This window comes from Bombyx mori, chromosome 12 (genome assembly GCF_030269925.1).
Source record: "Bombyx mori chromosome 12, ASM3026992v2".
NCBI classification, from domain to species: Eukaryota; Metazoa; Arthropoda; class Insecta; order Lepidoptera; family Bombycidae; genus Bombyx; species Bombyx mori.
Window position 1 is genome coordinate 9,808,321 of NC_085118.1, and position 23,501 is coordinate 9,831,821.

The 23,501-nt window shown below is 38.3% G+C and overlaps 2 protein-coding genes across 6 annotated transcripts in view; one reads left to right on the forward strand and one right to left on the reverse strand.

The window, feature by feature from the left end:
• Positions 1-15,819, reverse strand: part of LOC101744894 (vesicular glutamate transporter 1) — an 80,501-nt gene extending 64,682 nt beyond the window's left edge. Inside the window, exon 1 of the mRNA XM_021347584.3 lies at positions 15,221-15,819. The gene's annotated coding sequence lies outside the window, so the exon portion shown is untranslated. The remainder of the gene's footprint in view (positions 1-15,220) is intronic.
• On the forward strand, positions 1,827-23,501 carry LOC110385079 (transposable element Tcb1 transposase). 5 transcript variants are annotated; one of them, XM_062671499.1, is made up of 3 exons: positions 1,827-2,011; positions 13,833-14,053; positions 15,846-23,501. In XM_062671499.1, exon 3 carries the CDS (start codon positions 17,509-17,511, stop codon positions 18,547-18,549), a length of 1,041 nt encoding a protein of 346 aa, XP_062527483.1. In that variant the 5' UTR covers positions 1,827-2,011; positions 13,833-14,053; positions 15,846-17,508; the 3' UTR covers positions 18,550-23,501. The 5 variants fall into 5 exon arrangements, 4 of the variants coding, with proteins under 4 accessions (XP_062527483.1, XP_062527484.1, XP_062527482.1 ...); XR_009974497.1 differs by lacking the exons at positions 13,833-14,053; positions 15,846-23,501 and adding an exon at positions 12,622-12,947; XM_062671500.1 differs by lacking the exon at positions 13,833-14,053.

Consider the following 23,501-nt stretch of genomic DNA (forward strand, 5'->3'; position numbering starts at 1 on the left):
TGGTGGTTACTGCGATCTGGAGTCACCGATGAAGCAACGACATCTTCCTACACGAGTAGTAGATAGCCGTGTCATCGGCGAAGAGCGCTAGATGGGTCTCCGGAGACCGGGGTATATCATTGACATACAAACTAAATAGTAACGGAGAGAGTGCGGAGCCTTGCGGGACTCCGGCAGTCAGATGACGGGGACGAGAACGAGTTCCCTCTACTCGATATCGAAACGAACGGTTCGACAAGAAGTCTCAGTCTATCTGGTACTCCCATGTTGTACAGTTTGTAGATCAAACCGTTGTGCCAGACTTTGTCGAACGCCTTCGCTACATCGAAGAAGAGGGCGCCGGTCGGGATTTCTTTACGCCTATTTAGCCCTATTAAGATGTGCTCCGTGAGGCGGTGCACTTGTTGTACGCACGAGTGTTTGGCGCGGAATCCAAACTGCTCGTCTATTAGAATTTTATTCGCGGTAACGAAGTCCCAGAGGCGTTTCCAAAGGAGCCGTTCGTAAATTTTGCCTATCGCTGGGAGGAGGTCCAAATGTTGTTGTTCGGAACTTGTATATATGCAAGTTTATCCTGAAAATGTTGTAAACGAGATTCAGGTATCTGTCAATTATCTTGTATTGTATGATGGCTACTCACCAAACACACATTAAAGATTATAAGGTAGCTATCATATTTCGATTACGACGCAATTCGGTTAAAATGTAAAATTACCGACGCTTTTTGTATTGGTAGTGAAAAAGCCGAGCCGTTACAAAAGCCCGTAGGTACCAAAAATGTAATTGTATGCAATTTTTCTAAGTATTTGACATCGGCCAATATTGTTTTGCTTTCGCATAGGCCTCCCCCAAATCCTGCCAGAAGTCCCGGTCGTGGCATTTCTCTTCCACGTAGAGCCTGAAACGGCATTTATGTCGTCTATCCACCTTTGGAACTGTCGTCCTTTTAACTTTTTCCCCTCTCGAGGATACCACCACTCAGTTACTAATTTAGTCCCTTTTTCTGTTTTGCTTCTTCTTAAATGACCTATCCATTTCCACTTTTCACTGGTGGTAGGACCTCTTGTGAGTCCGCACGAGTAGGTACCACCACCCCGCCTATTTCTGCTGTGAAGCAGTAATGCGTTTCGGTGTGAAGGTTGGGGTAGCCGTTGTAACTATACTGAGACCTTATAACTTATATCTCAAGGTGGGTGGCGCATTTACATTGTAGATGTCTATGGGCTCCAGTAACCACTTAACACCAGGTGGGCTGTGAGCTGATCCATCCATCTAAGCAATAAAGAAAAAAAACTTTAATTTTTAATTGTGTATGGTACATCCGTTATTTTTGTTTTCATGCGGATATCTTTTAGTTTTATTTTATCCTTTCTTTTAGCATTTAACATGCTTCTCTCCATACTATGTTAGCATGTCTGTAGGTTCTTGAATTTATTCTGAGCTATCTGTTATATAGAACCTTATATTGGAAGATTTTAAGTACGATACAGCCCGAGTGTTTAGCAACGAGTAGGCAGCGCGACATCCACTTAACGGCGATCGACCACTCGCCGAAAGAGCGCACTCAGCTCTTATCGGCTTTTATCGTTCACTTCACGGTATGTATGCAGACGACACTCGAAACAATGCCGTCATTAAAGCACCTTTTAGTGCGAAACACGAAATAGATCGCTTCAGAAGAGTCGTCGCTTTACAGAGCAAATTGAAGCGTGAATAAAAATGAATGAAACTTTTAAAAACGAACTATGGCCATAAGTTGTTAAAATATTTTCAACTGAAATTGTTGGCAACTCCAACATTTTAGTATGGAAAATAAAATTATACGACTGGCAACATTGTTGATGTCAGTCTCTTCCTTATTTAAATTTTCACCGCAAGCGGACGTGTTTAACATATTAATAAAATACCAAATTTATAAACATACAAATAAACCGTATTGCAGCACAAAGCATAAGTTTGCTTTATCATCAGCAACGGGTCTATACAGCCCGCACTAAAACAAAATATCAAGGTAAGCAATGACACAACCAAAAGGGTTTTTCCGTTTGCATTTTTACGGTTCTGGAACATTTAAATGACAGCTACAGCATTCAAAAATTACGGCTACAAACGAAATGTAATGTCGTAACACTTTAGAAATAAATTGATGCTCTACAAAAATACTTTTTTGGATTAATACTTTTTTTTGTACATTATTTTTTAGATAACCGCTTTCAGGTGACGTTTACAATCAAATACAACATGTACTTAAATTAATGATGAGTAAAATTTGTTTTAATATTGGTCTTGTTCTTGTGTACTTTGATCATCGTTCATTTAAATATCAGCTTTGACTTATACGAGTAACGTAATAAAACATACTGTGTACTTTACCTACAAAAACGAATTCTGTCATTTTATCTCTTTAAAAAGAGTCAAACTATGAAAAAATAATAAAGTCACCAAAAACAAATTAAGAAAATTCTTTATAACACTACTTTACGAGCGATTCCGAATATCTTCAACACTAACAAGAACTGGTAAACTAAGTCAGCATAGAATATTTGAAAGCTTACAAATACTCAAATTCAGTATAACAATACTTTAATTAGAATCAACAAATCAATATTACTGAATACTGACCAAATACAAATAATTTTTGTTTGATGTTTAATAGTGTAAATATGTATGTATGTGTATTATTAGACTGGAATTTTTTATCTAGGTTGTAAGGAACTTAAAATACGCAACAACTTAATGCAACGTTCGCACAAATTTCTAACTGATAACTATATTGTCAAAAATCATTGCTTGATGACACCTCACGGGCTTCAAAAGCACCTTTTTCCAAACGATTGCACAACACCGCCATTACCTGGGGGAAACTCCCCTTTCATTTCGTCACACAGCCATACCTATTCACCGTTCCTCTCTAACTCTCAGTTTATGACTTATTAACTCCTCTGAGGTATCATAGCAACCTCTCCCACGTTCCGCCGATTTAATATAGAAAATTGTTAACTCAAGCAAAAGTAACTCACAGACAGTTTATTAAATTCCCCGGAACCATTCCACGTTTGATTTCTAAATATTCACTGAAGTTTATTAAATTAACACATTAATTTTTTAATTTTGATGTTTCAATGTCATGACGGAAAAAAACATGATTACATAAAAATTAATTTTAGGATTATGCTCAATGGTCGCAATATCATCTTGATATTTTTCCGGTTGTTTTTTTTTTACTATAATAAAAATATAATAAAACTGTACCAAAATAATTTAACATAACTCAACCCACACAGTAGAAAAGATCTTCCAACGCGCTTGAAGGAGGCACAGTCCCCAAGATACTGGCTACGTTGCCTCGTTGGACAGCCAGACTCACTCTCTGTGCAAAGTACCAGCCAGCCTTAGCATCATGTGTAACCTCCTTCAAGCGTTTGGAGATTTCTGTTAAAAATTTCTTTGCTTCAGGGCCCCAAGGGCCCATCGTCTCAACCGCGAAAGGCAAAAAGAATAAGAAGACCCCAAACCCGAATACTTCCGCTTTTTTCCGCATATTTCAATCCTAGCGCGCCCGACGGAGATCCAACCATGAAAATAAATAAATAAACTTGAAATCTGAACGCAGTGACATCCATCGGGTTTAATATATTTTCATGAACTATTACGGAAGATCACAAACAGCCAAATCGGTCCAGACATTCTCAAATTATGCGACCATGAACAAAGATATTATTCTATCCATAAGTAAATCGTTAACACTTAAATTTTTGATGAAACAGTTATTATTATGATTTGACCCTTATACCAACAGAAAAATCCGCTTATATTTCGAATTAAACAGTAAATTCAATCTATTTCAGAACACCGTTTTTAAATCCCATACTTTAAGACAACTAATAGCTGAATTAAATCAGCAACTACTCGATCCGTCTTCAAATAAAATCAGCAAAGAAACAATTGAATAAATAAAATATCGAGACCATCGCGCCGCAGAGCGCCGGATTGCGATGTTTGCCAACGAATCGCTCCGTGGGGACGCGACTCAACCAGTTTGCGCTTACAAAGCAATAAAATGTTCTTCTAAGCCCCCGATATTTATTGAGTACTCACTCTTACGAATACCGATGCCGTGAATATTAAAAACTGAAGTGTGTGAACGAACGCTTTAGACTTTGATGCGTATTTAATTGCTTTTCAAACCGACTGGTATTGACTTCTATTTTAATTCCATGTTTTTTCCGTAAGTGGACTTTCATTAGTCAATTTAAATTCTCTAAAAAAAAACAGCTACATTGTGAAACTTTAATTATCGTAAGCTGATATTATATTAATAGTTAAAAAATCATTCAAAGAATCCAGTTAGGAAAATAAGACCATGGTAAAGTGTAGTTTTATTCAGTTGATAAAAAGCTGAATGAAAGCTGAAAGCAGGTGGGTAGTTGTGTGTTGAAACGGAAATACTGTTTTTTGTGGAAATAGTGTAAAATAAAGGAAAATTACAATATAATTACTTATATGATTTATTCTATCAAGTAACTGCACCTACCAGCTGGAAAAGTGTTATCTTTACAATCAATCACTTCTGCACACTTCACTAAACTGTTACTATGAATCCACTTGAATCTTCACTGACTGAGATGTCAGAGCTGTTTAATGCACGTATGGCGAAGTTTGAAGCTCAGCTCAACAAGTCTTCAGAACCCTCAATCACATCATCAAGCTTGGCAACAGAATTTTCATCATTTCGGACATTTATTACTGAGGCACTCAATAACTTACAACAGCAAGTGGAGACGCTTGCTCGTATGCAGGACAATACAGAGACTCGCAGCCGTAGAAAAATGCTGATTATTCATGGAGTCACTGAGACTAAGGGTGAGCAAATTGAACAGGCACTATCTGATTTCATAAGCAGTCGTCTTGCTGTAGCTGAGTTTTCCACAACTGATATTAAACGATGTCACCGTATGAAACGATTGTCAGCATCTGATGGCCCTCGGCCCATCCTAGTAAAATTCCAAACATATGAAATGCGCAGTCAGGTTTGGTTTTCTAAAACAAAACTGAAGGGCACCGGCTTTACTGTTTCGGAGTTTCTGACGAAGGCGCGCCACGGCATTTTCATGGCTGCACGCAGTAGATTCGGCATGAAGAAGGTCTGGACCAAGGATGGCTGCGTCTACATTTTGGGAGAGGATGGCATCAAACATCGAGTCTTCACGCAGCGAGATCTTGATCGTCTGCAAAAGAACACTTCGGAAGCAATCCCAGAGGTTGATGCTGCTCCTAAACGCGCTGTTACAAAGCCGGCTGTAGTAAAGGTTAAACGCGCTGCTGCTAGAAAGTAACAGTGATAATTTTGTTTCCTGTACTCTTCATTCGTGTGCAAAACATGGGACAAAACGAAATTAGTTCTCCTTATTTCTCTCATTTATTTTGTTTTATGTTTTAATTGTTGTAGTATTAATCTGAAAACTACCTGTTTTTTATCTTACAAATAGTTTAAATATTTGTCGGTACATTAATTTTAAATAATTTTAATTTTAAATTTGGCTGAGTGACAGTGAACGATATTGAATTATTGACCGTTGCTTTACTAACTGTCAACTGTAAAAAGGCAAAAGGATCATCACCCATACAGAATAGATTCACGTAATAAAATTCTAAAGTCACACTTACTGAACAAAAGAATTATCTGAGGAATTTCATTATAATATTATCTTTTCACTGTTACCCATGCTTTTGGTTTGTATTTCTTTAATTTTAATGTTTCATTTCTTTCTTAATACTGTCTTCTTTTTTTTTTTTCTTTAGTATATACTTTTTAATGTTTTTTTTTTTAATTTTAATTTTTTTATTTAATTTTAATTTTTTTTTTTTTTTTTTTATCTTCGTTTTTGCCTGATATCTTTTTATTAATTTGATTGCATTAATTATTACGTTTGATTTAAATATTCTGTTTTGTATTTCAATTTCCACGTATTTTTTTATCTTTTGGCTTGTTTTGTCTCTGTTTTATTTAAATTAATATTTCATAGACACTTTCCCAGTTGGTGGGAGTTATTAGTATTATTAATTAGTGTATTTATTTATAATCATATTTATACATATTTTTTTTGTTTATTTATTTCTTTTTTAATTGTATATATATATTTGCTTATATGTTCAATTCAACAGATACAAGTGAATCTGAAACTTTTTATTCAGCTAACAGCGACGATAGCGATATTAGTGTGCCTTCTTTAGCAGAAACATTGTCTTCACGGTTCTCTGGTGTTCCTAGGAATTTTAATGTCGTTCATATCAATGCCCAGAGTATTGCGGCTCATTTCCCTGACATGCTTGCAAGTTTTGATTCTAAGAATATCCATGCTATACTTGTTTCAGAGTCTTGGCTTAAGCCATGTCTTCCTTCTACATCTTATACCATTCCTGGTTTTCAACTTTTTAGGAACGATCGTATTAATGGCGGTGGTGGTGGCGTTGCCATTTATATCCGTTCGTATTTTAATTGTGCAGTTGTTAATGTATCGGCACAGCCTACGCCGCCATATGCGGGCGAGCACTTATTTCTTGAAATAGAACTTCAACACACGAAGATGTTACTTGGTGTTTATTATTGTCCTTCGTCAAGTATAGATTTCTTTACTTCTTTTGAAACTCTGCTAGAAAATACAATGCCTTCATATACTCATACCATTATCATGGGTGACTTTAACACATGCCTACTTAAAAACAATTCTCGAACCACTTTATTTCGCTCGATGATCGAATCAGTAAACTTAACTGTTCTACCGTTGAACTCGACTCATCATTTTCCAAACTGTGCTCCTTCACTTCTTGATCTTATTTTCGTTTCTTCTCGTGACCACGTGGCTGACCATGGACAGTGTTCAGCTGACGCTTTCTCATACCATGATCTTATCTTCGTTTCATATAAAGTACGACCTCCCAAAGCAAAATCAAAAACTCTTCTGCTGCGCAGTTTTAATGGTATGGATCTTGAAAGTCTTCGAGAAGATGCTGGCAGCATTGACTGGACTGCTTTGACGTGCTCTACCTCAATCAATGAGAAAGTTGATCAGTTCAATGCCAAGCTAACTGATCTATATGACAAGTACGCACCCTTCCGACCAGTAAGAATTAAACATATGCCAGCGCCGTGGCTTACTGATGAAATTAAAAGTCTACTGACCAGGAAGGCAGCTGCTAAATTAAAATATAAAAAAAAACCAACCTCTGACAATAGTACAAATTATCACCGAATCCGCAATCACTGCAACAGAGTGTGTAGGGATGCACAACGCCAGCATATCCATAGTGCTATCGAAAATGGTGATCCAGCTAGAGTCTGGAAATTTCTTAAATCACTGGGGATTGGAAAATTACAACATGACTCTCATCTATCACATTCGAGTATTGATTTATTAAATCAACATTTCTGTGCGTCATCCCTTTATGACGGGACAATTAAATCTAATACATTAAATCACATTTTATCTCTTCCGATCCCAAATTGTTCTCCATTTGTTTTTAATCACCTAACGGCTTGTGATGTTAAGCGGAGCATATTATCCATAACTTCCAATGCTGTTGGAAGTGACTGTGTGGCCCGTAATATGATCCTTCCTATCCTAGACCAAATCCTTCCCATTATTTGTCATATCCTGAATGAATCATTATCTAGCGGCATCTTTCCAAAGGCTTGGAAAGAAGCACAGATTACACCACTGCCAAAAAAGCCGAATCCTACATCCTTTTCAGAATACCGTCCAATTTCCATTCTACCGTTTCTTTCAAAGGTTTTAGAACGCCTGATTCACAACCAGCTCAGTGAGTTTCTTACGAGAAACGAGCTTTTAAACCCTTATCAGTCCGGCTTTCGTCCTGGCCATAGCACGGTCACAGCCCTGGTGCATATTACGGATGCCATCAGATTTGGCATGGAGAGTGGGAAACTGACGGTGTTGGCATTGCTGGATTTCAGTAATGCTTTTGGCACCGTCGATTTCGACATACTTCTAGCCATCCTTAGCTCCATTAACATATCTCCAACCGTGGTTGATTGGTTTCGCAGTTACCTGTCTGGTCGCCGACAGCGTATTCACTGTGAGAATGCTTATTCTTCATGGTGTGAAACGCACGTAGGTGTACCGCAGGGTGGCGTTTTATCTCCTTTACTCTTTTCAATTTTTATAAATTCTATTTCTTTACAACTTACTTCTTCCTACCACCTGTACGCAGATGATCTACAGATATATACGCAATCTTCTTTACCAGAGCTGACCAACGCGATAAAGATCCTGAACAATGACTTATCGATATTGTCCCGTTGGAGTAAGTCTCATGGATTGAGGGTGAACCCGTCAAAGACACAGGTCATTGTTGTCGGTAGTTCAAGAATGTGTTCGAAAGTTACATGGTCGCAGCTTCCGGCTATTTTATTTGACGGCGCACAAATTCCTATCAGCGATACTGTGAAAAATTTGGGTATCTTAATTGATAAAAACCTTTCATGGAACGCACAAATAAAAGAGGTTAGCCGGAAGGTGTTTGCATCAGCTGGATCGTTGAGACGGTTACGAAATTTTCTTCCAACTGCCACTAAAACTGCGCTTGCACAGTCTTTACTTCTTCCAATTCTTGACTACGCTGATTCCAGCTATCCGGATCTAACCGAAACACAACTTGATAAACTTGAGCGGCTACAAAATTTCTGCATAAGATTCATATTTGGGTTACGGAAATATGATCATATATCTGAATTTCGCACTAAGCTCAAGTGGTTACCAATTCGCCTTCGCCGCAATACTCATGTCCTTTCATTACTATACTGTACTCTCTTTAACCCCCATACCCCTACATATCTCAAAGAACGTTTCGAGTTCCTAGGTGATACGCATAATTTTTCTCTGAGATCATCAGATAACCTGAGACTGAAAATGCCGGTGCATTCATCATCATTCTTTGACAATTCATTCACCGTCCAGGCGGTTCGATTGTGGAATGCTCTGCCGGATGCAGTGAGAAGTGCTCCAACTTTAAACTGTTTTAAAAGAATGGTGAAGGAACACTACTTATCTGCTTAGTGCTGTTTGTTGCATCATTATCATTTATAATTTCCATACTGTTGATTTATTGTTTGTGTGTAAGTATATTAGTATGTATTGTATGTAAGTATGTATATTGGTATATATTATATTATGTAAACGGTATATATTTGTTTATTATATGTATATATTTTCTATAATAATGTATTGTATATGGTACACCGCACCTGCTATATTTTTTATATTTTACAGAATTTCTGTAAATTAAATGGTTGTCTGGAAGAGATCGCTTTTAGCGATAAGACCGCCTATTGTACATATGTGCTTTTTGACTGTTTGTTTATTTAAAATGTAAATTGTGTTGGTGTGCAATAAAGTGTATTCTCTCTCTCTCTCTCTGAATAAATATTGGATTCGATATCATTTTAGAAATCATAAAATGAATATAGATGATGAATCGATTTCACATCGTGCAACCCATTAAATTTTCCAATTCACCCTACACAAATACAAATGATACACACATAGATGATATAAATTTATATATTAATGAGATTTCAGGTGAACTGGCGGGCGGTGCCTCGTAGAACTCCGCCCAATGCTGTTGTCTTGCTCGCAAGCCCTCCAAATTGAATAAATTAACGCAAAATTTAATAACTCTATTAACGTTTCGCTGACGCAAACAACTCTTGACGTATAATAGTCGAAATGTTTTGGGGCGGTCCTGGCCATATTGAATTAGTTCGCTACTGAGTTACGAGGGACTAAAAGCTTTCTCTATTGATTAGTATCATAGAAAATTGAATAGGATTTTATTTTTACTAGAGTTTTTGAACTGATTTAGCCTTACGGACATTCTACAGAACTATTACAATTACGGGTTTCATTTGATAATTTTTATCAATTATTTAAAGCTTATTAAAATACATTTTTATTTCAATATATATATCAAAAGAGCCATTATAGACGCAATCTGGACTAATAGTTATTACAATGTATTAAATTCCGAACCACTGTGTGTGTGTGAAAAGCATTCACACTCATTTGTTAATTACACTATATTGAATTAATAATTTAAACAACAAACTAATAATAAAGCAGGTATTCAAACAATGAATAGAAATCCAGATCGAGCTCACTTTGAAGTAGCAATAAATTTAAATATAATTTAACAGTAGAATGAATATAAGATAAAAATACAGTATAAAACTCTGGAACCTTCTGATACCCTGGTATTTTAAAGTAATAGTTCATAGACATTAAAATTTTTGGGTTAAAGGGAAGCCATTAGTCATCGTCACGTAGTTTTGATGTGAAAATATTCAGAAGATATTTATTGTTTAATATATAATTGAAAAACACAAATGACTGTTAAAATACTTAAATATTAATAAGCATAAATATTAAAAATAAATTATTTTACTAATAAGATTAATATTTTTAATAAGTGTTGTAATTGTTTATGCACATCATGTTGTTGGCGCCATGTAATATCAGAGTGGATAAAAATATGTTTTGTTTATATGTTAAAAGATATTTATGTAAAGTAAATTGATGTCAGAGTATTTAACAAAACTAATATAATAATAATAGATATTTATAATGAATATTAAGCTACATTTCATGAACTGTTTTGCAGTAATTAATTTGTTTGTACAAAAGAAGTTGTAGTTGCTATAACCATCATAAAATGCATAATTGTGTAAAAAGTAAGAGTGCTTTTTGTACTATTCATGAAATGTTATCGTTTCAAAGAATTATATTGTATTTGCATTGTAATACATCTTACGTATGTAAGCCCTGACATATCGCCGACATGCACTTTGTGTAAGGGCAAGAATTGATTTAAAATTAGTTTTATATAAGTTAATAAGCTACCGCGATGTCAAAATTGGACTTGAAGTAACCAGATAGGAATATAATCCAAACACATAAAATAAATTGTGCCTAATGTGCACAGGTGTGTATTATTCAGAAAATCGGCAGATATACTTTACCATAATCTATTTTAATTACACTATTTTTAACTTCTTATTAAACTGACACAAATTTCTGTACTATCGTAATCTTACGTAAATTAAAAACCTTAAATCGCTGTATATTATTTGAGCATTTGCTTAAAAATAAATAAGTGTGATCTTTTAAACTGGATGATGGAAGCTAGTGATACGCAATTTACGATCAAGCTTAGTAGAAACTTTAGGCATTAGCATTAAAATCATATTCATCCGTTAGCATCAAATTAACAAAGTGTAAAACCTTTATAAAGTGGTGCCACATTTATCGTTCACACAATTATCGCCTACATGAAATACGCGAGTATTGCAAGGCATGCCTTGCATTGCTCAACAGACACAAAAACAAACAAAAGGATTTTGAACTGCATCGTTACCAACGACGAATAAAAGATAATCTTCTTGACAATCGTTAGCTCTCATGTTGGCTGGATCCTGGTTCAAAACCTTGGCCAAAACCTGGTTTAAAACGTAAGTCTAAAAACTGATAGTAACTGTTTGCTGGCTTAGTGACGAGATGATATGTGACAGCTTTATACTAAGCCCCGTGAATGTTAATGCAAATGTGCACTGTAAATAACTGAACATAATGATGGAGAAGATCGATAAATCGGCACGACACGAGAACCCTGTCATCGTGGCCGCCGGTAACTAAATTCCGACCGAATGGTAAACAGTCGACGTCGCCCAAAACACGTCATCCCGGATCCTCCCGATCCACTAACGGTGCTTTTAGGTACCCCAAGCACCGGTCATCGTTCTAGCCTAACCCGTCGTTTGCAACGAAGGGCTTGGCCAGTAAATTGACCCACAGAACCGCTCGTCCTCGCTGCTTCTATACGATAAAACATGACGCCATTCTGTACAACAAACGATCTCTAAGCTACCATGACGATAATTGGAAGCTCTCCGTCATCTACTAATCTGTGCTGTAAACATTTTGAAAATTTGAAAATTTTTTTGAAGAAAAAAAGTCAAGTGACCGTTTGCCAAGCCCTGGCCCTCTAAGTGTTTCGGGTCCCCCTCACATGTCGGTCTAGGGACCGGCAAGGGGGACCCGAAGATAGATAGATAAGAAGACGACGTGCATGCTGCTCTGCACGCGTTTAACGCAAGAGCATCCGGGTGATGGAAGGCCGGCTATCAACGGGGTATTCCGTAGGGTAACCCACTCTAACCGGCAGTCTGCCGACCGAGAGGGCTGGTGGTCGTGGCACCGACGACCGCCAGTCCGGCGTCCCGAGGGGGAGGCTGATGGGAGAGATGTGCTCTGCACTAAGCGCTTCACTTTCCCCCCTTTGCCTTTTCATGAGCTCTATCACATGCGAGGTTTGGACGTTGGTTGTTGAGCGACAGGAGGTTTAGTCAGTTTGACTTTGACATACCCCGCCAGCCATCCGCAGAGAAGAGAGAAAGTCCAGCGACTTCCTCCTGACCAAAAAAAAAAAACCATGTGCTGACTTCTTCAAGAAAGATATCCATAAACTTCCACTGCGCCGGCAAAGATGCTTCAATACCATGGTCGAACATTTTATTTTTAATTTATTGTTTTATTATGTTATCTGCAGTCACGAGATGGACCGACGACCTGGTAAGAACCGCTGGGTCACGTTGGATGCAGGTGGCAACGGACCGGCCGCACTGGAGATCACTTGGAGAGGCCTATGTTCAGCAGTGGACAATGGACAGGCTGAGATGATGATGATGATGATCTGCAATCAGGACGATGCGCTAGCAGATGTGATGTAAGATGTGGCAGTTCCAGTGTGTCCTCCAGTGACTATACTTCCTCATCAATAGGTCATATATATTTATGATACAATGTCCTTTCGTTTCAGCCGTTTACTATAGCATCGTGTTGTCAATTTAATAATAAATTAAATTATTAATTAAATTTCATTTCATTTGAATCTCCCCTCAGCCTTCCCTGATCCATCTCTAATGTTTTATGGATTTCCTCCTTTTCAATACTAAAACCCAGATGTTGTATTTTCACGAAAAATCACGGGACATTGCGTAAATTTCTCAGTATCAGATTTTGCATTCGCTCTACTATTAGGATATTGGTTTCACAAGCGCTTCCCTCAGAGTTGTATACCATACATAGATCGAAACATTTAACATAAAATTTCAAGATATTCGATAGTCGATAGACGACAGCCAAAAAGTCGATATGAGAAGCTAGTTGTCGAGTGAAAGGTTGCTGTTTCGACCAAGTGTCCAAGATAGATGAGTATAACGAACTTTAAGTTCGTGTGTTTTAGTTTTGATATGGTGTCTCCACGTTGGTCCAAACGTAGTCCATGATATCGTACGCTGGCTTGATAGAAGAGTAATTTTAGTACTCATTTTACTTGTCTAGGTGGAGCGGATTTTGGTCTACCCACATTAAAGGTATGACCATCGAAATGTAGATTTATTTTTTTGAACCAAAACCCCTCTTAATTCCATGGTGGAATGTTATAAATTACTCCAATGAAATGTATGATATTTCGCTCTCATGGCGACAATCGCATTGTATGTGATGACCCTGCTAATACTGCTAACTAATAATAAAGACTAATATACTCCAGCTCTAGATTCAACTTTTTGTCCAAGTCAGAATTTTTTGTTAAAAATATTTTTTATGAGCAATTAGGTGATCGACCTCACAGTCCATCCGGTTTTTGGAATCTATAGACGCCACAACGTGAATCCCATCCTTGAATCCATCCCACCTTGAGACGTGATATCGAACTCTTAAGTATAATGTAAAACGGCTGTCACATAATTTTTGTAGGAACACATCACTACTTCGCGGCAAAAATATGGAAGACGCTTGTACGTACCTGTGTGAACTTACAATGCGCAATACAGTTAACGTCAATTGGAGATACCAGTATGCCGATATAATACTCAGCTAACGCTACTTACTACTCTTTTATGAATCTTTTGGTCCCATTTTACGACACCTACGAGATGGGGCGGTGTTATTGTAGGCTGAAGTTACACATTCAGAAGGTAAGAGAGATTGAAATAAATATGGCACCAAGCATCTAGTTAAACTTGATGTTTTATGTATATATTGCCGGTACGAGAAGCATAGGAAAATACTCTGAAACCTTTGAAAATAGCATATAACAGTCAAAAACAAATCAAACTTAATATTGCAACAAATAGTAAGCTTACTAAACAACACGGCTATGGCTACAATAAAATAATTTATTTTCACTGATCATTTAATGATACAGCCCCGAAGTATGTTCAAATAAATTTATTACACATTTTAAGATACCTTTTTTCAATAAGTATGGTCAATGACGTAAAAGGTGATTAAGGGATTTACGTAAAAATGAGCAGTAGGGCTTTCAAAGTATTACCAGCTATTGAAAGCGGCTTTACGATTGGTAGGAGATATTGCAAGCAAAACCGGGTTAATACATTAATACTACAACCTTGCCTATTTCTGCCCCAAACTACGCTCTGGTGTAAATGGTGGAACGAGTTAGGCAACACAATTGAGACTTCGACTAACCGATAATAAATCATGGCCTAATTCCATGTGAAATTTTTATTGCCTACATAATTTATATAGTGTCAATCTTCAGATGGTAGTTGTTTAACTCCAATAAATATAGACAGGACAGTGAACTAACATTTTTTTACCTCTGATTCAACGACTTTTGTGGTAGCTAATAACGAGCTTTAGTGTTTTCAATGAAAAATTAGGAACTTATGTTTTTTTTTATTGCCCTTGTAGGCAGACGAGCATACGGCCTACCTGATGGTGAGTGGTTACCGTCGCCCATGGACTTCAGCAATGCCAGGAGCAGAGCCAAGCCGCTGCCTACCGCAATGTATATAAAACAAAATCCCAAAAACGATTTAAATAATACCATTTCTCTTCTGTTCGAAAAGCCATTTTTTAATGGCAGCGTTTAGTAGCTATTTGATCACGATATTTATTTTTATCAATAATAATTAAAAATATAAATAACTAAAAACAGCCAGTTACATTAAAAAAAAAAAGAGAAAATGTAATACTTAAAATGAATCTTCTAATCAAATACGATCTTATACACTACGTTAGTATTTTGAGTACTATACGAACACTGTATTATTTGTAATAATGCTAATCTAAATTTGATTAAGCAAATTTGTATAGAATTATTAAAAATTAATCCTCACCTGTTCTTGACAATTGTTCTCTTGAAGGCTTCTTATATAGAGTAAACTATCACTAATCTACTAGTATTGAATAAAAATATTACAATAGATAAATAATAGTAAACTAGGTTATAATTAGCTAATTATTCCTAGATATGTTGATTTATTTTGATATGTTGTAGCATTGATATTCTTCGAATTGGTTGTTGTATTATATACAATTTACGTGAATTCAATACATAACATTTCTTAACACTATAATATGTTTTATGACATGTAGTTTCGAGCCACACGGAGACCATCACTTTTAAGGTGTAAAAGCTCCAAACAAAACACTGACACATTGTATACATAAAAAAATAAATCTACCTAACCTAATAATAAAAAAGAAATAAAAAAAAAAGAAAATTCGGTTTGGTGTAGAAAACTTATTCCATGTTTTTTGCTTGTTTTTTTTTCACCCTTAAAAGTGATGCGCCCCCGGCGAGCGCGTCACGTGACTGCCGGTGAAGCTGTAGCTCTATGTTTACATGTACCCCGCCGCCCCTCCCAAGCACCGCACCCACCCCCACGTTCTACCCCGACTTGTCAACTGTTTCCAATCAACAGGAAATCTATACTGGACCATGGTTTTTTTTTGTTGCAGTTCAATGAAAAAGTAGCATTTGATAAGACTAAATTACCGAAATTATTTAAATATTTTCGACTTTCCAAAGCCGGATGGTACGTGGCAAAAAAGACCTCTGGAATGACCACTGTGGATGACCGCAGTAGCTCCAGGTAGTATGGATGAACTCTACTCCGGTCGCGTGCGGTGCGATGGTAAAAACGAGATGCCGGTATCATCTCCAACAATTCCTCAGAGCACTCCCCATGGAACATACGATACAAAATACAGAGTGAACCGAAGTCCCTCCGCAGACCCAGAGGTTCCATACGATCCGTGAGTTTAAAGATCTGAGTGTCTCGTGGCAATATGTATATATAACAACTATGCGTTGCGATAGCTTAATACACAATGGACAATGTACAGCAGTAAATAAATAAATTATTTCAAAAAATTAAATTGGGAATTGTCGAATGTCGCGTGTGAATTGTGTGATTTAACACTTTTTAGTTATTTTATGTGAAGCTACGCAATAAAGTGCTGAAAAAGTGACAAAAATTGGATGAAATGAATGATCTTAGTTGAAGACCGCAGTAGAAGTAATTTGCGCGCAATATTTTTAAATAACAATTCTTTTATTAATGCGTCTTCGAAGTTACGAGTGAATTAAATAATTTGTAGAATAATAAATTGTGTTATTTGTACAACTTAATCGCTTTATCGGGATAATAAAAAGACCGCTATTACTCTAAATAAAACGGAAGTAATGGAAGTTATGAGGTGACATTTGAATGAACTTTCATCCATCGACAGCCTTTGTTGGTAACGAGAATGTTTAAATACATGATTTTCTCTCATATAAAACCAAATTACTTGCCACAGATTTTTTAAGGTTCCTTCTCGGTGGGCAATGGCCTAGCAGTGTCTGTATCACAATCTATAGACGACCGTAAGGACATACCATTAAGTTAGCCGTGTAATTACTGCTGACGATGGCAAAAACGCTAAATTATAATCCATCTATACGCAATGAACTGAAAATTAAATTAAAACGACTAATATAAACTTTTTGATGGAAATCAATGATAAATACTGGAAACTATTTGATGATGGCAACATAAAACCAATTCCCCGAGACTTCTGCTCGAGTGGAATCAGAGATAAGACGATTTACGCCATAAAAATAGAATTTCCGACCGATGAACGCAATAAATTTATAAAGGGGAGCTTGACTAAGTTAAACTAAAGCCTGAACTGAAAGTTTAACAGTAAATTATAGATTTATGTTCAGCGCTACAACATTGTTCTTTTTTGTAAAGATCTGAACTGATCTGAACTCCATCCCGAGCTAGATACTTAACCTTAGACAATATGATTAATATCGGTATCGCGAAATTAATAACAACGCCCACGAGGCATGTAGTCATGTGTCATCAGGTGAGTCCCATATGTTTTTTTATTGCTTAGATGGGTGAACGAGCTCACAGCCCACCTGGTGTTAAGTAGTTACTGGAGCCCATAGACATCTACGACGTAAATGCGCCACCCACCTTGAGATATAACTAGTCAGGTCATAAGTATTGTCACACAGTAAAAACTTTTCTTTTAGAATGCTGGCCACAAAAAAGTTTATTGAATTCGAATTTCGAATTGTTCATGAAAATAAAAATGTATACTTTTAGAATTTTACTCATTTTTAAATATGGAGTGGACGCTTAAAGAAGACCGTGTTGCAGTTATTGCGTTGCATCGTTGCGGTTACGCGCCAATTCAAATTTTTAACATACTGAAAAATTTGAATATAACCAAAAGATTCGTTTATCGTACCATCAAACGATACAATGAAGACTCTAGTGTAGATGACTGGTCAAGAAGTGGTCGCCCTCAGTCTGTTAGGACTCCAGCAGTGATAAAAGCTGTGAAGGCGCGAATTCAAAGAAATCCCAAACGTAAGCAGAAACTGTTGGCCCTTCAGATGGGGTTAAGCAGAACCACGGTGAAAAGGGTGTTAAATGAAGACTTAGGGCTTCGGGCATATCGAACAAAAACAGGACATCGTTTGAATGCTCGTCTAATGGACCTGAGACTGAAGAGATGCCGCGCTTTGTTGAAGCGGTACGCGGGAAAAAAATATCGGGAAATTCTTTTTTCGGATGAAAAAATTTTTACCGTAGAAGAGAGCTACAACAAACAAAATGATAAGGTGTACACACACAGTAGTAAAGAAGCGAGCAACCGTATTCCGCGTGTCCAACGAGGTCATTTTCCATCCTCGCTCATGGTATGGTTGGGAGTTTCTTATTGGGGCTTAACAGAGGTACACTTTTGTGAGAAAGGTGTAAAAACAAATGCAGTTGTGTATCAAAATACAGTCCTGACGAACCTTGTGGAACCTGTTTCTCATACCATGTTCAATAACAAGCACTGGGTATTCCAACAAGATTCGGCGCCAGCTCATAGAGCGAAGAGCACACAAGACTGGCTGGCGGCGCGTGAAATCGACTTCATCCGGCACGAAGGCTGGCCCTCCTCCAGTCCAGATTTAAATCCGTTAGATTACAAGATATGGCAACACTTGGAGGAAAAGGCGTGCTCAAAGCCTCATCCCAATTTGGAGTCACTTAAGACATCCTTGATTAAGGCAGCCGCCGATATTGACATGGACCTCGTTCGTGCTGCAATAGACGACTGGCCGCGCAGATTGAAGGCCTGTATTCAAAATCACGGAGGTCATTTTGAATAAACTTTAGTGTCACAAGAATCTATGTTTTGTTAAGTTCATTTTGGTATATGAATGGTTACATGATGAATAAACTTGTTTCAATTATTTTACATTAAACATGTGACAGAATTTATGACCTGACTAGGTAAGTTCTAAGTTCTCAGTATAGTTACAACGGCTGCTCCTTCAAACCGAAACGCATTACTGATTCACGGTAGAAATAGGCAGGGTGATGGCACCTACTCGCGCGGACTCACAAAAGGTCCTACCACCAATGATTATGCAAATTAAAATTTGCGGTTTCATTTTTATTAGATGATGTTATTCGTTCACCGTGGAAGTCAATCGTGAAAAATTGTTGAGTACGTATTTCATTAGAAAAATTGAAACCCGCCTGGGATTCGAACACTGGTGCACCGCTCAACACGAATGCACCGGACTTATCCTTTAGGCTACGACGACTTCAAAATATACAACTTCATATACAACGGCCTTTCCATTGTTCAACCCGGAACAAGACGAAACATTGGAAGATTATTATTAGCCACAAGCAAGAAATTAGTACCTGCCAAGTAATTATTCAAACCGTGTTTTTCTGAACGTAATGACTTTCTTCATTCGCGGATTTTAAGGAAGTCATCATCGATAGACACAACGGCTTAAATGTGCCTCTGGCTAATATATGGGTGACTATGACCACCCACCATTAAAGAGGCTTTGTGGCTCACCTGTGTTGAAGGCGATGAAAAAAAGGGCTTACAATTTTGTGGGTTTTGATTTTATTTATCAAAGCCTTATATTGGAAATCGTTGATGGCCACGGGTAATTATGAACCATTTAATTATGTGCTTTCAGGTTTTAATTCATACCAGTGGTCCCGCAGTAGTCGAAATTCGACTTTAATTAATTGAATTTATAAATTTTAACATTATTATGGTTCCGTTGTCAAAGGCAATTAAACTTCTATAGTCACAGATTTCGCCAAGAGTACACTATAGACAAATAATATTAAAGATAAACAATATTATCCTATTCTCAATTTGACCACAGACTTTAAGCAATAACAAAAGTTTGACAATAAACAAAGAGTATGACGGCGTTAACGATATTTATGTTATATAGCACGTGCAATAGGAGTGACTCACACAAACCAGGTGCGCCGGCCGTGTCGTTCCACTCGTAAACAACAGCTGCAACAGAGGTGACTCATAAGCCAGCTGCGCCGGCTAGTATAAAAAGGCGGAACGTGCCTTGAAATGAACATTCGTTGGACTGCGCTTGCCTGGTGCACTTACTATATTCTTGTTACGTTGTGTGATTCAGTGACTGTTGTACGTACTGGTTAAAGTTGGACAAGTGTTAAAGTGAATTGTTACGATAACATATTGTTGATTAAATCAGGAATCAAAAAGTGACATCGTTTTACTTGGTGTTCAACAAGATAATGTCTACCCTCAAGCCTACATCAGAAGTGAGATCAGGACTCTACTCTCACTGGCGTGACGTGTTTGAACATGTTCGAAGTACAGCAAAAAAAACATGATGCAGATCAGAATACTAGTAGTGGTACGCCACAAGAGCGTGAATGCAGCATACGTAAGTCGTGTAATAACGTCTCTGTTACCTCGATGGAAGATCTGAGCCACGAAGAAATCGTCACATCTTACGTTCTGGCTCATGTTGCCCAGTTGACTCTCGACTTATCACATGGCATTTACTAGCGGAAATACAACACGTAACAAGCTATTGCAAGAAATTAAGGCAAGTGCAAATCTCAAGTGAAACTTCGATCGCAATAATGGATCTGTCATGACGAGTGGGTAGTTCCGACACGAATCGTTTTTAAGCCAATGACTACTGCTAGAGTTACATGGCACTAGTACAGTAAACCAGGACATGAGACTGTGAATTGTCGCTGAAATTTTAGAATCTACTCGATTCAATACCAATAACACTACACGTTCGATGACTTCGGGCTCCAGCAAGCAAGCAAACAAGAAAGCAAGCAAATTTCCGTGGGGAAGAAAAATTGACACATCTGAAGTCGTCGTGACCTGTAAGATAAGACGTCCGGTGCGTTCGTGTCGGGCGATGCGGCGGTGTTCGGGTTCCGCTGGCGGATGCAGGTTTTTCCGGTGAAGTGCGTGCTTGTGCGTGCTTGACAAGTGTTCGCGGTTGGCTTCCTCAGTGTGGGAGTAACATCGTGTAAGAGAGGTGGAACCCGTAAAATTGTAGTTTGCGTGGTGGCTGGTAAGATTTGTTGCGGTAAGAAGTTTGCATGGTGGTAAAATGTCTTGTGAGTCTGCACAGGTAGCCGGAGGTGAGACTTCCGCGGTCGCGGCCCACCCAGTCCGCGAGAACCGGGCAGATCGCCTCGACGGTACGGAGGCCGGCTGACGGGTCCGCCAAACGACGAGACCACGCCTCCAGTACGAGCTGCCGATATTGGAGCCCCCGCGCTCCGGCTGCACTTGCGCTAGGGCGCGCCGCCTCGTAGGAGACTGTGAGGTATCATTGAATAACTGCGATCGCGCGCTGCCGGCGTCGCAGCGCGGCGACGTTCTCGTGGGTAAGGACGTGGCACCAGACGGGTGCTCCGTATAGTGCCATCGACCGCACGGGTACCATCACCCTGCCTATTTCTGCCGTGAAGCGGTGGTGTATTTCGGTTTGAAGGGTGGGGCAGCGGTTGTAACTATGCTGAGACCTTAGAACTTCTATCTCAAGGTGTGTGGTGCGTTTGCGCTGTGGATGTCTATGGGTTCCAGTAACCACTTAGCACAAGGTGGGCTGTGAGCTCGTCCACACATTAATACGAAGAGCATAATCAAACGAAATTAGATACGAAGTTTAAAGGGCCGTTTAAAGTAGTTGAAGTATTGGATGGTGTCGATTTAATTTTGACTCTCACACATTCGCTTAAGGCTCGAGCTACTACTTGCCTCACAAAAATACAGCCTGCAAAACCTGAACAACCTCCTCATCCGTGGGCGCCCAGCTCTCGCCTGCAAGTCGGCTGTTACGTGTGCGGTGATGCGAGCCATGTAGCTTCTGGATGTTCCATGCGCTACAAGAAGAAAAACGACACTGCTCCAGGTGCTGTGGCAGGTCCAACCAGAGACGTCAACTTGTGTTCCAGAGCTTCAGTGTGTTACAGATAAGTGGTTTTGGCTTCCCCTTTATGTTCCATTCAGGGTCAGAATGTAGTCTTATAAAACAAAGTCATAGTAATTTATTCAATGGTAAGCGGTTTCATGAACAAGTCACTCTTTGATCTGAAAGTAACTTAGTCCAATCATGATGGCAAGAGCACTTAGGGGATATTCAACTCGCCTTTAATAGTGCACGTTGTCTAGTAACAGGGTTTACTCCAATAGAATAGATGTTTGCCGTTCAGGGAAGTTCACTTGAAATATCTTAAAATTTCAACAGAGTGATAATCCCTCTAGATTAGATCTTGATTTAGCACGGTCGAAGACCGGCGAAAACATAAAAAAAAGGGCACAAACAGAAGCTTGGTTTAGTCGAGGCAAAGCTAAAGTCAAACTCTTTTCCGCTGGGGATTTTGTTTTCGTAAGTTGACCGAAAATGTAAAGGTCCCTTCAACATTACTGCAGTTTTGGAAAACGATAGGTATAAATTGAGACATGTAAATAGTTCTAATAGATGTACAAATTTCCCCATGAAAACTTACGTGAAATACCTCGAGGCCCATCAGGCCTACTAGAAATTTCTGAAAATTATAGTGACGATGACGTGACGGCGTACACAGATGGGTTAATTAATCTTGTTCATGAAACTGATCTTAATGATGACGACTCTATCACTGACAATAGAAGCGACATTTTTGTCCACAAATAGCGATACAGCAAACATAGTCTGTGGGTAGTGATACAATGTCTGTAAGCTCAGGCACCTCAGTTGCAGGTGTAGGTAATGTAGAAAACGATGGTCGGTCTCGCACTATTTCTGAAGAAATTCCGTATAAATGTTCTGGTTTAAGAAATGTTTTAACAAACGCTACCGTACACGCAGATTAGAATTGTATGTGGCTAGAGAGATGTTAATCCGGACTAGCAAAAAAAAAAAGAGAAAAAAAAAAAAAAAAAAGAAAGTGTGAAGTCATTGAAGGGTCTGTCCGGTCCAATGGCTTGGCTATAGGGATTTTCATCCAGATTAGCCACAACAATTAGCTACAGGGATTGCGATTCGGTCTAGCATTATCCGGTCCAGTTCGAAAAAAGTTAAAAGGGACATACTTACATACCTGAAGAGTTTGAAATGAACTGGCCCAGGTATGTAAGCAGTCTGAAGGTTATTTATAGCCAGTATAGGATTTTCTGAAGAATTATGCGAACCGAACCGTACTAGATTGTTAATATCATAGACCACGTTTTATGTTGTATCCGTTAATGTCAGGATGAACGAACACGTTTGTTGTTCACAGACATACCATAAGAATGCGCGCACGAGGACGAGCGCACGTCAGTATGGCCGTGACGGCGTTAACGATATTTATGTTATATAGCACGTGCAATAGGAGTGACTCACACAAACCAGGTGCGCCGGCCGTGTCGTTCCACTCGTAAACAACAGCTGCAACAGAGGTGACTCATAAGCCAGCTGCGCCGGCTAGTATAAAAAGGCGGAACGTGCCTTGAAATGAACATTCGTTGGACTGCGCTTGCCTGGTGCACTTACTATATTCTTGTTACGTTGTGTGATTCAGTGACTGTTGTACGTACTGGTTAAAGTTGGACAAGTGTTAAAGTGAATTGTTACGATAACATATTGTTGATTAAATCAGGAATCAAAAAGTGACATCGTTTTACTTGGTGTTCAACAAGATAATGTCTACCCTCAAGCCTACAAGTATATATGGTGTGTCAAATACATGGTAGTGTCTGTATTGTTTTATTATTGATTTAATGTATTATTAATGCATAATTAAAATAAAATATTAGCATTCTGCA